The sequence below is a fragment of the Motacilla alba genome, chromosome 6 (assembly GCF_015832195.1).
Source record: "Motacilla alba alba isolate MOTALB_02 chromosome 6, Motacilla_alba_V1.0_pri, whole genome shotgun sequence".
NCBI lineage: Eukaryota > Metazoa > Chordata > Aves > Passeriformes > Motacillidae > Motacilla > Motacilla alba.
In genome coordinates, this window is record NC_052021.1 from 33,339,402 (window position 1) to 33,353,873 (window position 14,472).

Genomic DNA, 14,472 nt, shown 5'->3' on the forward strand with positions numbered 1-14,472 from the left:
TTTATTTCAATTTTTGGTTACAATAAACTTAAAATATTTTCCTCTTTATGACATATTGTACATATTATATTGTACTTAAAAAACATATTAAAAATATCTCTGTTGGGTACATTTGCCTTATAAAAGCCTGAACTGTATTTCCTCCCTAACACTGTTCTCACCAACATTTTGGAATAAACCTTGAAACCCGTGAACATGAAATTAAATTCCTCCCTAAGCCAGGTTTAGAGGTGTGGATTAAGTTGGGCTTTGCCAGATCTCAGTGGATGCTTCACTTTTGTAAAACAAAGTTGCTTTCAGTTAGGGGAATGCCATGATTTAACTTCAGGCACTGAAAACAGCATTTAGGCTTCCAAATGTGGGACATTCAGTAGCTTTATGCTCAGTGATGACAAATTTTGCCTACCTGCCTGCAAAAAATTCTCTTCAGAAAAGACAGCTCTGAGAAGAAAAGGTTCTATGACCATTACAACATTTTAAAGGAATAATTTTCTCACAAACATATTGATACTAAACCCAAATTAATCTCAGTTGCTTTCTGCAAAAATACCTGGTGCATGAATACAGCTGCTGGTGTCATCTGCATTTTAGCTGTGAGAATTAATGCTGGGAGTAAGACATCCCCAGACACAGCTGAACCCAAAGAAATTATGTTTTACACTCTGAAATCTTGTTAATAATCATAGTTCAGGTTGTTGTGTCAAAAAAAAAGTTGAAGGAGTAAAAGAAAGGTATCAGAAGAAGGCTGTAAAAATAACCTCACTACTGATATTACTTGGTTAGGCTGGGGCTGCTTGACTTTGCAATTTTAATGCTTTTTCAAGATTTTCTTGGGAATCTAAGCCTATCTTGGTCATTTTAATCTTGTTTTCTATTAACCATAGCAATGTATACAGTCAGATCAGCTGATTGATCTCTCACCAGATGACTCACACTCCGCACTTAAAGCTGGACAAAAAATGGCCTGACTTTCCATTATTTCACTTTTTTTCTTTGAGACTGATCTCATCTTATTATTGAAACCATATTCCTGACAACCACAGTAGGATTTGTACCTTACTTTTTAGGAGCTGCTTTTGCCCGTGAACATTTTCTTCCCAGAGGATTCTTGATGACGCCTTTATGTTGCACACGCTGTTGAAGACAGACATTTTTGGTTTCAGGACACCCTGTGCTGGGATCTCTTTGGGTTTGGAGGTGTCTTTGGAGGGATCTGCCCCGTTGGATGAGCCATCAGGAGCAGCAGCGATGGTTTCTCTGGAGGCTGCATCTGGAAGGGAGCCAGGGGTTGTTGTGCTGCTCCTCTTCCTGCTTCCCAACAGCATTAGTGTGCCTGTGAAAATCAGAAAAACGATCTTATAACATGGGAATTTTTTTTGTTCTCAAATCCATGTAACTTTTATTGGCATGGCAGGATCCTGGAGTTGTAGGGGCTGAGCAATGCCCTTCTCATCAAAAACTGTCATGGCAAAGCGTTGTTCAAGTTGGACCTTTTGGGTGCTGATTCCTGCTGTGGCTTTGCACAGAGCCAGAATGGGGCACTGGAAATGTTGGGGGTGGAAGATGCTTCTGAGGCAACCACTCCACTGGAGAGGGGTTAAAACCCTGATCCCAAAACTTGTTAGGCCTTGGTTTTCATCACAGCCACCACTGAACCCGTAACAGTGATTTTGATGAGGTTTAAACAATTTCAAATCCTGAATCATGGAGCACTTCCAATTGAAATGTATCCTAAAGAACATCCAGTTCCACCCCCTGCCATGGCAGGGACACCTTCCACTGTCCCAGGCTGCTCCAAGCCCTGTCCAGCCTGGCCTTGGGCACTTCCAGGGATCCAGGGGCAGCCCCAGCTGCTCTGGGCACCCTCCCCACCCTCCCAGGGAACAATTCCTTCCCCAAATCCCATCTATCCCTGCCCTCTGGCAGGGGGAAGCTATTCCTCTTGTCCTGTCCCTCCAGGCCATTGTAAAGATTCCTTCACCTTTCTTCTTGTCTTTTTAAAAGCAGATTTAACACAATTCTTTCCCTGCTGACTCTCTCCCATGTCTTGGTTGAAGACAGAGGGAAGATTAGAAGCGTTTTTCTCCTTTGAGCCGATTCATGGCAAAGGGTGAGATGGCACTGCAGGGATTTAAAGAATTTGTGGCACTTGGGGACATGGGTTAGTGATGGGCAGTGCTGGGGTGATGGTTGACTCAACGATTGTGAAGGGTTTTTCCAACTTAAATGATTCTGCGTTTCTGTGATTCAGTATCTGCCACTTCCTTATCTCAAAGTCACTCACTAAAATCAGATCCTGCCTTGTGGGGAGTTTTCAGTTCACTTTCCCAATCCTTAATCCACTTACAATAGATAAGAAATATTCTTTTCTACAAAATGATGATCTCCTCTGCATTTTAGTGATCTGACTGACTCGTGTCTCTGTTTGGCTCTCCAGTATTTCTGAGAAAATCAGAGGCATTAAGACACAGCATTTACTGTTTTTCCCTTTCCCTGTAGATCAGAGCTGGGAGCACAGAACCACAGAATTGTTTAGGTTGGCAAAGCCCTCTGAGATCATCGACTCCAACCACAACATCTTGAGCTCCGTTCTGTAACTGCCCATACAGTGAGAAGGAGTCAGCTCCTCAGGGGATCCTCCCGTGAGGGATCCCTGAAGATCAGCACAAACAGAAAAAAACAAACCTTGTTTTTAATTAAATTCATTGAGATGAACCCCATCCAAAGCAGTTTCACAGCCTTACAGAACATCTGCTCAAAGCGAGGAGGTGCACACAGAGCTCTCGAACATCCAAGCTCTCCTGCTCTCTGACAGAACTTGTTTTTCTCTGTGCTTTTCATGCATTGCAAATATCTCCCTTATCTTCAGTCACAACCAAGCTCTTTTCTCAGATGGAAATAGTTCTGAAGCAAATGCTCTCAAGAAACTGGACAGACTCAATTCTGTGCATTCCCATGGACCTGTTCCCTGACCAATCCCATTCCTGCAGTCACACAAAAATGTCTTATGGCACAGAGAGGGGGATGAAACACAGGGACAGATTAACGGGGTCACGGACTCAAAGGCTGGCTGTGGGAGGAGGTAGGAACAAGCAGTGGGGTAGGAGAAGATGAAGAAAGCAGCAGGTAGCACTGAGTAACTGCAGAGCAGCAGGGGAGGAAGTCCTTTCACTCAGGCAGCCAAGAAATCAGATGGATAGAGGGGAAAAAAAAGGAGGGGAGCTAAGCCACGGGAAGAACCTGAATGGAAAACAGATTATCTCATTAAATCACCTTTTAAATTAAAATAGTTTACTGGCCAGCAATAAACAGAGAAGAGAAGAAAGAGGAAAGGAAGAAAGAGTTGCTGCTCATCCATAGCAGCATCACAGTGGGAGATAATTTGCCTTCATATCAAGAAATGGTCTGTGCAGCAAATGTGTGTTGTGAAGCCAAAGAGCTTCACTGTCAAATTGCTCAAGGCAATGCCGTGTCCCCAGGAGGGGCTGTTTGCTGCTGCTGGGCTCCCCAAAATCAGCAGGAGTCATCAGGGGGGTCAAAATGGGCTGTAAAGGAGAAGGGTAAAGCAGTGGAGACCCGAGTGAGGGAAGGAGAAGGCTCCAAGTCACATCTCTCCTCTCTAACTCAGAATATTGATCTGAACGCAAGAAAGAAGAGCTGCCTGGAGTATTCACACCCCATTTACTCCTAACTACCACACTAGCTCTCCATGGATGCTGGCTTCCAAGTGTAAGTACAGCAACCTTCAAGAATGGACAATTAAGCTCCAGGAAATTTCTTACACGTTGTGCAAATGGAGAAAACCTTCTCTCCCCCCTGCACCACTTCCCTGCTAAAAGAAACTCCACCAGTGGCATCCTCCCAACAAGGCCTGGGGGATCCCTGTGAAGTTGTGGATGAGGAGAGAAGGAAAAGGAAGGCATGAACAAAACTAAAAATGGGGCCAAAAATCACAAAAAGGGGATGGATGCTTCTTAGCATTTATGATAAAAGGTTGCCTTGCGAATGAATTTAAACCCCCCCCCACGATTCCTGATGAAATTCAGGAATAAAATCAACACGTCCTTCCTGCATGAAAAGCTTCTTCCTTGTGGATCTGGTTCTAATATTCTAACTAAATCTTAATCCTTATTACATTCACAGTATGGTGGGGATCTTTCTTTTGGTGCTAGTTAATTAAGGCAATAAAAAAATGTGCGTCTTCTTCTTGTCTAACACTGAAGGCAATCAGAATAATAACAGAGTCAATTTGCTAAACTCTTTCTTCCAGCTCCCTTTTGAATTAACCTTTCCCTTCCAGAGGTGCACCCAGGTGGAGCAAAATCCCCAGGAAAACAGAGCAAAGCAAACCAGACAGGGGCTCCAAAAATCAGCTCCCTCATCCTCAAAGCAGCTCTCAGTTACTTCAACGAACACAGATGCAAATGATATTTAGGAATAAAAAATTAAAAAAAAAAAAAGAAAAAGAAGGCAAAGGTGCTTAAAGGTAAGATCACAGCGTTTCACTCTGTACACCCTGGACTCGTTTTTAATATTCTGTGTGGGGAATTAGGACTGTTACTCTCATTAAGACTATCTGGAATTGTATATCTAAATCCCTCCACCAACCCAGCTTGAAATATATATGCCCCACTGAGAATAGCCAGAATTGCAACTGGATGACCAGAAATAGATGTTTTTTCTATTATCCCAGCTGAGGAAAGCCTTTAAAACCAATGAACAAAGACATGCAAGTGTAATTCTTTGGGAGATATGAGAGAGCAAAACTCAAAGAAACAGAAAGCAGAATGACTCCATTAATAAAATTCAGCCAGTATAGGTTGTAGTTGTAAAAGTTCAGCTCCTTATAGAAGCAAATTTAAGGAACAAAGTCATAATTACATCTGGAGAAGAGTCATTTTTGCCCTGTGCAAGAAAGATGACAACAGCTCAATTTTTAAATAATGACTTAGTGAAAACCATACCATATAGGAGTTAAAAACATTCTGTAAAGCCAAGGGTAGGTTTTCAAAAGCTCCTTTGGAAAAAAAAAAAAAAAAAAGAGTCCTTGATCTCTTGAAGTAAAATAAGTATATTGTTTTACTGTAAAGTATCTTTTTACATTTCCCCCTCTCTCCCTTCAGGGGGTTTTGCTAATGGGAAGTCACCCTGCATTACAGCAGGTTAAATCTGAGACACACACAATCCAGGCAAACATGCCCTGTTCCATTGTTACTGCTTTTCTCCCCCATTTCACTTTACAGCAGGATAATTCAGCTTTTCATCCTTGAGTCTAGCACTCTTCCCAGAGTTCCAGCATGGATTTTTGATGAGTTGTGACAAAGTGCTCCTTTGAAACTGGCCAAAGTTCATTTTAGCAGAGGCAGGGCTGCAAATCCTCCCCGGCCACCAAGTCAGGCCGAGAGGTGGCTGGGGAGGGGACACTGAGCTGCTTCCCTGTGTGTCCCTAATGAGATCAGACATCAGCACTGGAGGTAGCTTTACACTGCAGACCACCTGCTGGGGGGTTTGTTTTAATTTAATAAAAGCCCCACATCCTGAGCTGCTGAGCTCTCCCAGACCTCCGTGCTGGGAGCTGATGCTGCCAATACCCCAAGCAGAGAGGAGCAGGAATTAAAATTCCTTAAATATAAGAAACTTCTGCCTCCTTCAAGATTTAGACCCGGTAGTTGTAGAGACCCACACGTGCCTCAAGCAGCCATCCATAATCCCAAGCAAGACTCCAGCCTCTGTCTGACAGAGACTGATGGCTCAGCCCTTATCATGAATCAAGGGTTGGCACAGCTGAGCCACGCAATCTTAGATGTGAGCAAACAGAGCACATCATCTCAACAGCCTGGTAACCCAGAGAAATGGAAACACTGAGAGCCATGACAGCGTTATTAGTTATGCCAGGGTTTGTCAAGGGATGCAAGGTAGGATGGAGGATTTATTTTTCAGATCGCTGCCGAGGAAAAGGCATCACTTGTGATCAGTCAACGAGCTGCAGCTGGCCAGGGGTGCCACAAAATTCACGTTTTGACTAAAATTCCTGCTGACCAGCAATGAGACTTTTGTCCCAAACTGCCTCCTGATGCTTCTCAAATGACTCATTTGCAAGAGGCAGCATCAGCTGCTGCTCAGCATTAACATCCATGGAAACCACCTGAATTCTTGGTAATGGGGCTCTGCCCACGCTCCCTGTTCAAAATGTGATGTTTAACAAGGTCTTGATTCACCTTTCAATAAAAACCTGGGGCTGGATCCTGAGAAACAGGGTTGGGCCTCCATTCCCAGAATTGTGAAGATCCAAAGTCAGGGTAACTTTGCTGGCTTGAGGAGAGAGGCTCAGCCAGTCCATTCCTCCCAATGAATGTGTCATTGCACCTGTATTAATGCTTCTTCAAACAGCCCTGCCTGGTGGGGATAAAGCTTAATTATCTCAGCTATATCAATAACACCTCAAGCTAAGAGTCTAGATTAAAAAAATTATCTCTAGCAAAAAAGCTTCTCTTTTTCCTAGCTACCTCTTTCTGGTTGTTTGTTGTTTTTTTTTTTTAAACGTGTTGACAGCTGTGGCCATATTTCTCAGAAGGAAGAGGCTTTCTTTTGGCAAAAGCTAATATTTGACTGTAGAAAGTTGTAATCATTTACAACAGAAAGTGTACCTAAGAGCTGTTAGGCTTCAAACCTATAATCAGTCCTAAGTAGGAAAAGCTTCTGTAAACAAGCTGTTTCTTGACATTAAGAAGGCTTTGGGCAAAATTATTGTAGTGGCTTCATAGCAAACAATCCCAAACCCAGCTAATCACCAGCCCCAAACAATCAGCCTCTCCCTGCTGAAGGCCAATTTATTTTCTCCAAGCACTTTGCAAATAATTAATTGACCTTTGTTTAACACCAAGGGAACACCAGTTGTTGCAGGGAGGGAATGGGGACCAGTGTGCTGCACCCAGTCTGGCTGCCACGGAGAGTTTTAGTGGAAGGAGGGTTTGCAGTGGCTGCAGCAGGAAAATCCTGCAATTTAACAGCCTCCAGTTGCACCAGGGCAGGTTCAGATTGGGCAGCAAGAAAAATTTATTCACTGACAGAATGGTTAATCCCAGAAACAGGCCTCCCAGGCAGAGTCAGCATCCCTGGAAGTGCTCCAAAAAGTAGCAGATGTGGCACTTGGTGATACGGTTTAGTTGACATGGTGGTGTTGGACTTGGTGATCTTGAAGGACTTTTTCCAACCTTAATGAGAAGGAAACGTTCCTGCCTGGCACCTGCAGGACATCACCTTACACCTGAAATCACGAGATGGTATCTTTGCAGCAGGGTATTTTAGTGGACAGCTAATAACCCACCCACACAACCTGAGGTGACAGCTCCCACCATGGAGCTCCCAGTATCCAGCTGCTCAACTACAGTGTTTGTATAGTTTACTAGCATTTTTCCCTTTTCTCTCCTATGAGCTGGGAGAGGATGAAAGGACAAAAATATCTACTGCTGTACTTTCGAGACATTCCCTGTAACAGCCACAGACCCAAAAGCTCCGAGTTAGAAATCCATGTTTGCATTTCCAGGACGTCATGCTAGAAGCTATCAGACGCTACTGTAGTGACTCAAGGAGTAATCTGATGCAGTGTGACTTGGAAAAAAAAACTGTTCAGGATGATTCAGAACATTTAAATGGTGATTTGCAGGGTAAGAAAGGCTTGGGCCACTTGGAATTCTCATCATGTCCGAGGCACCTAGTTCAGCTCCTTCTGATAATTTACCGCAGCCAGGCTGAGCCAAGTATTCATTTCACAGACTGTACAAGAGTCGTTCCTCGTTTAAACCAAGTGTGAATTAGGGGAAAATGAGGCTCTTTACTCCAGTGGCATGATGCAGTCACTGAATCCACAGAGCCCATCTCTTTTAATCATTATTTTAATGGTTCTGGTATTCCGGCCCTGCTGCTGGCCCGGAGTGCTAACGAGTGACTTGTACCCTCCAGTCTTTCACTTCAAATTATCTCACATTCTTACCAGCTCTGACAGCTCAGATAGAAATGTCACAGAATCACAGAATCATAGAATGGCGTAGGTTGGAAAGGACCTTTAAATCATGGAATCCAAAATGGAAAACAGGGCAGAATCAAACCCTCAGTTTTCATATGCTGAACTTTAACTTGGATCTTCAGACAACACGAACATCTTGGGGAAAATCTAGTTCATAAGTTTCACTCATAAAAATGTGCTCTGTATCATCATTAACAGAGCAGACATCCTTCCCTCTTTCAGAGAAACAATGGCCTTCCTACCCAACAGCTTCATTGCTATGTCCCGTAACAGAAAATGGAGCCTTTAATCCTCAAAATACATTTCCTGAAGGAAACTTCAACTCCAGTCAAATTATTTTATTATCACACTAAACCAAACAGAAAAATCCACAAGAAAATCGCAAAGAAACTAACAAACCCCAAGAAGATCCAGCCATCTCTGGCTGCTCATTGCCTTAAACCACAGAGAAATTGATAAAGAACAATTGGTTCCACAGGAAAATTATCTCAGCCAGGGACACTGTGACATCACAGCGTTGTCACTGAAAACCAGCTTTGGCTCACACAGCCCTGAGCATCACCCTTCTCCCTTGCTGACATTGCCCACAATCTCCAGGGGTAGCCTTGCCTCCATATGACAGGAGGTCACCACATCTGTCTTCTGATTTCATAAATAAGTAGTTTAAAGGAGTGGAATATCAAAGAACACCCCTCCTGCTGATCCCTTCCTTCTCCTGCAGCCTTTGTCCCGCCAGATGACGGGGAAGGCAGCAAACCTTTGAAACAGAGAGCAAAGCTGAAGAGCTGCTACTCTAAAAAATGCAAAAGGGCCCTCCAGAAAAGAACAGGCATCCCCTTCTTTCTACAAATGAAATTAAAAGCTCCAAGATAAAGAGAGGCAACTGCTCTGGCCCGTCACACAGGCTGGGGTCTGTCTCAAAGGCCGGCAGCATCTTCCAGAGTCAACTGTAACAGGATTTCCAGTTCCTCACTCAAGTTTTCAACACCTGCAATGATTGAATCCTCATTTTCTGGGGATGCAGCACATGAAGGTCACACCTCAGTGTAACACGGACCCAGTGACACAGAATGTCTAGACTAAGGAAAATTGACAGCCTCCTCCATTTTAAATTTAGCCCAGATGAAGTGAAACATCAAAGGAGCTCCTTTTAATGGGCTTTTTGGCATGTGGTCCTTTGTTCTTAACAAGTCAGCACCAGCTGCTGTGTCCATAATGCCAAGTCAGTAACATCCCCAGCCAGATTCCTGGCTGGTGTAAATCAGTGTCACTCCTCTGCAGGCAGAGATTTCAGTTGGTTGACATCAGCTGAAGATTTGGCTCCTTGTGCTTAGCAGGTGCAAGATAAGTAAAATCTCCTGTGCCATATTTCATATTTCTCCTGTCTTCACCACCAGTTCTGCTGCACACATTTGCAGGGTGGAGAGTTAATTAGCATCAGCTGGAGCTGCTCAAGTTTCTGTACAATAAATTCCATATTGTCAGGAACTGCTTCCCTCTAATTATATCTTGTTCATGTATATATTTATATATATATTTATATTTACACACGTACAGCTCTTAAACAGAAGATGAGGTGAGAACAACAGGCCACACTTCACCATATCATCTCAAAAACTATTTAATTAATGAAAGTAAATATTACTTATAGCCTTCAGATTTCCTAATTAGCCCATTCTGTTACCAGGTTGACATATTAGTTTAAAGGTGACCCACAGGATTTTCTCGATACATAAATGTCTCAAATACCTGGAGCTCTTCAGTGTGTATTTCAAACAAAAATATATTTTTGCTTTGTAGGTAGCAGCTTATCAAGGTCCCACAGCACCAGCTGTTCCGATTTTACTCCAGTAGGAGTAGGAATATACATACATGCATCAAAAAATTAAAACAGATCTTGAAACAAATTCAAATCCAGTTATTTACCCCTTAAAATCACGCTGCTGACTTCAGCACTTGTTAATGAGTAAGTTCAAGAAGGAAACAGAAGTCTGTAATCATCTGGGGCCATTCAACAAACCCAAAGCCAAGATTCCATCTTGGTTGTCTCCACTTGCTGCCCTGGGTTGTTTTAATTAAGCAAATTATGCTTTCAAGTCACCTGCCACACTCTTTTGGGCAAAGGTACAAGCAGCTGCATTACCGAGTCTCTGGTGTGTCTCATTCACTGCTGCGACCACGTCCCTCCCCTCCCAGGAGCATTTCACTCCTGAATTCTTGAAGAGGAACGTTGGGAGTGCTCCCCTGGAGACCCCTGAGGCAGGACAGGGCTCAGGCACTGCTGAGCACGTTCATCACAGACACCCCACTGTGTGCCACCCCCTCCCGTTGCTGACTGCAGCGCGGAACCTTGGAACCCTTCTGGCTGGAACTGACCTTCTGTGCCTTGGCTCCAACCATTCCCAGCACTGCCATGGCCACCATGTCCCCAGGTGCCACTCACATGGCTTTTGAATCCCTCCAGGGATGGGGACTCCATCACTGCCAGGCCAGGCCAAACCTTTCCATGGAGGAATTTTCCCCAATACCCAATGCAAACCTCCCCTGGTGCAATCTGAGGCCGTTCCCTCTGCTCCTGTCCCTGTTCCCTGGGAGCACAGCCCGACCCCCCCCGGCTGTCCCCTCCTGGCAGGAGCTGTGCAGAGCCACAAGGTCCCCCCTGAGCCCCCTTTGCTCCAGGCTGAGCCCCTTCCCCAGCTCCTTCAGAGCCTCCAGAGCCTTCCCCAGCTCCGTTCCCTTCCCTGGACACCCTCCAGCCCTTCAATGTCTCTCTTGTCCAAGACTGACCCCAGGATCTGAGGTCCCCCAGCAGTGCCCAGCACAGGGATTGTCACTGCCCTGGTCCTATGGCCACACTGTGGCTGATGATTATCTCATAACCCTGATGTCCCTAATCTTAGGGGGCTTACATGGAATGTGATTTATCATTTTCCCTTCTGTCACCTCCCCACACCCTCCTTGCACATCTGCACCTCAACTCAGGGCAGAGGGATCCAGCACAGCACCCACCATCCAGACTGGATTAACTCTCCACCTCAGCTTTTATTCCTTAATATCTCTCCACATCAGTTTTGGGTATGACAACAAAACATGAACAAAGTGTAGAGGTGAGCAGGAAATATCTTGGTTTAGAAAATAGCTGAGATGTGTGAAGGCGCTCAGGCGTGAAGTTTACTGCTATCTAAGCTCAAATGGATAAATTTAGATGTTGGCATTTATAATCTTCCCTAGAAAAGTGATGATATTGTTTAATCAAGAGGTCAAAAAGAATTTAAAATTGTCCCATTTTCTTCTTTTTTCTCCTTTTTAATAATTCAGCCTAGTGCCCAGTAGGGTAATAGATAGTGAAAGATGGATGGAGAACTAGATATTCATGGGGAATATATTCTTCATGAAAGGTAGGTGAGAAATTAATATTAAAAATGTTCCTGTCTTCAGCAGAAACAAGACTAATCTTCTCATTTCTACCTTACCTTGTATTTATGAGACATCAGCTGCAGACAGGAAAGGAAATTGCAGCATTGCCTAAGAGCAGCGTTAGCAAGTTCTGACAGCTTGTTAAAAGCCGTGACCAAAGGCAGGGTGATGCACATCGATCACCCGTGGCAGGGACCTCGTGGAGCTGGGCCTGGGCTGGCCCTTGGCCATATCTCTGGGGTGGGTGGCTCATGTGGCCCCCAGCGGGACCCTTCACACGTTCCTGCAGCTGCCCAAGGGATGGAAATGTTGGCCGCTCACTAAAAATAAACACAACTCTGTCCTGCGGCCCTGTCCTCCCACGGTTCAAGTCTGACTTCATGTATAACATGGATTTTCCAGCCCTTACAATCCCATTTCTTGCCAGATAATGGAAGTAAAGGCCCAAAGCAGTGGAGCCAATAGAAGATAGAGTCCACAGTAGGGAAATATCATATTCCATCCTTGGGATGCTCTAGCATGAACCACGGCTTTGAACTCTGAGTCTCAGAGATTTGGATTTCCAAGTGTAATTCCCATCCACGAGCAGAGCCCAAGATTTACATTTCATTAATAATCCTCAAGCATCCTTTTCATATGCAGCACATGGTGGAAATACATAACTCTGGAGATTACCTGGCCCAGCCTCCTGCTGAAAGAAGGGCCTTAGATTAAGTTATCCAGGTCCACATAAAGCCAAGTCTTGAACAGTTGGATTTGGACATGAAATAATATAAGTAACACAGTAAGTAGAGTCATCATTACTGCAGTGAAGTCACACAGAAGATTAGGAAAAAGACACTCAACTGGGCCTAGAGGAAACAGCAAACCCAGCCCCAGCACCTGTAAAGCAGAGAAGTATTTGGGTTCTCCTTCCAACTCAGATCCTAATAAAGCAACCCATACATCCTGGAAACTGCATTTACAGATTTCATACGGAGAAGTGTAGCCTTGAAAGTAAATTTTCTTTTTTTCTTTTTTTTTCAGCATAGTGATGTTATTACCACTTGTATTTCTGCTGGCAGGAAGCTCTTGCCTACAGCTGCAAACCAATATAAACTCCAACTTTCTGGGTCATCAGAAATGTAATGGACAAAGTGCTCTCTGCAGTTACCTCATCCATAAGATAACTGAGTTAAAGCACGAACACGGTGGCAAAACTTGTTCACTGTCCCTTCTTTGCTGGTTCTCCTTTCTTTTTAAACACTTCAGTTCCCAAACATTTCATTGCATAAACATGGAGCAGAGCAAAGCTTAACAGGAACGGGTTTGAATTAGTAAGAAAAAAAAAAAAAATAGTAAATTAGAAGAGGAAAAAAAATCCAAAATAACTGGGAATCTAGAATGGGATAAAAGTTCTTCTCCAAAAGGGTTGTCCAGTCCTAAAGGGATTTAAAAGCCCTTTGGATGTGGCACTTGGGGACGTGGGTCAGTGGTGGCCTTGGCAGTGCTGGGGGCTGGTTTGACTGGATGATCTTAAAGGACTTTTCAAACATAAATGATTCCGTGATTGATAATCTCTTACCAATCCTTCTCCTCCTCACTTCACCCAGTCCAGAAGTAAAAAGGACTCAGTTTTTCACTGCTCCCAGGTTAAAACCACACCATTCTCTCTCATTTTAAGGACCAGTGTGGATGTCCCATGCATTTTACCAGGTTTCTTGTGGTTTGTCCCATGAAATGGTTGATGGCTGTGCAGGAGCTCACTACTTGGATTATCCTGCTGTTGTTTTGGAGCATTATTCTGGTTGTTTATACAAATTTCACTCAGGAAAGTTGTAGTAAGCTGATAAACACCTCCTTACACATTACAAAGGGTCTGAGCAAGAGAAATGTATATCTTTGCATTCTACATTATGGCCCACACAAAAGGTGGAAGCAGTTAAAAGGTAACACTTCCTATGTTTATTTACACCTATAGTCTTGTGTACACAAATGGTGGAAGTCCTTTATCACAAACCAGTATTTCTCAGCTCCTTACTTCACTGATTTCCTCCTTTCAGTAAAACTATAGAACCATGAACAGCCTCCCAACTCACTTTCTAATTATTTCTCGTAAAAGTGGTGCTTCCATGCCCTCATGGCATCACTAAGCCCAGGGAAGGCTCAGTTTTAAATCTGCTTTATCACAGAGAAACCTTAGATGGTGTTGAACAAAGCCTTGAATACATAACACTCCCCATGGAGTGATATTCCCTGATATTTAAAATTAGGATGTATACAATGAAGTATTTCATTTGCTGGTGCCATCCCTTTACATTTCCATCCCAAGCCCCTTAGCACTGGTTGGCGTCTTCCCTCTCCTGTTCCCCACTGTGCTTCTCCCCTCCAACACCACACAGCCTGGATCATGCTTAGGAAAACTGAGGAATATTTTCTCTCAGGCTCTGCCCCTGCAGGAACAATCCCACTGATTTCAGGCATGGAAAAGGGAGAGCAGCAGAGACTGTGAGGAGTTTGCACCTTGCCCAGCCCTCGAGGCAGTGTGAGGCTTCTCATCTTTCCGTTTGCTTCCATTTGCCCACTGGGAGGATGAAGGTACAAAGGAGCTTTAGGAAATGGTTCATGTTCATGCACTGACCCTTAGATCAAAAAGGCCATATAAGAACAGGGTAATTGCAATTAAATGTGCCCCAAGGCTACAGGATACACAGGGGTGAGTTTAATCTTTGTGCTTTTGGTAAAAAACAGACTCCACTCATTGACAATCTTGCCATCCACCTGCCCTTCCTGGAAAGGTAATAAACTCAGCTGTGGTTATCCAAGTGTGCTGGAAAATCCCAGTGCAGCAGGAGCTGCACCACTCTGGGCAGGAAGCAATCCCCAGGGCCCCTCTCCCTTCCCCAAGGAGCAATGCTGCAAAGAACATTTTATGTTTGTAAAATGCTTGGAAAGGTTGGAAACAAATGTGTTCAAGATTTGCAAACCCTCTACCTGGTTCCATTAAGTATAAAAACCTGGGCTTATTACTGTAGCCTTCTAAATAAAGC

The 14,472-nt window shown here is 44.0% G+C and overlaps 1 protein-coding gene across 1 annotated transcript in view; it reads right to left on the reverse strand.

The window, feature by feature from the left end:
* C6H10orf90 (chromosome 6 C10orf90 homolog) overlaps positions 1-14,472 on the reverse strand; it is a 64,122-nt gene that overhangs the window by 14,257 nt on the left and 35,393 nt on the right. The window contains exon 4 of the mRNA XM_038141140.1: positions 1,061-1,333. Within this exon, the coding sequence (XP_037997068.1) occupies positions 1,061-1,333 (273 nt within the window). The remainder of the gene's footprint in view (positions 1-1,060; positions 1,334-14,472) is intronic.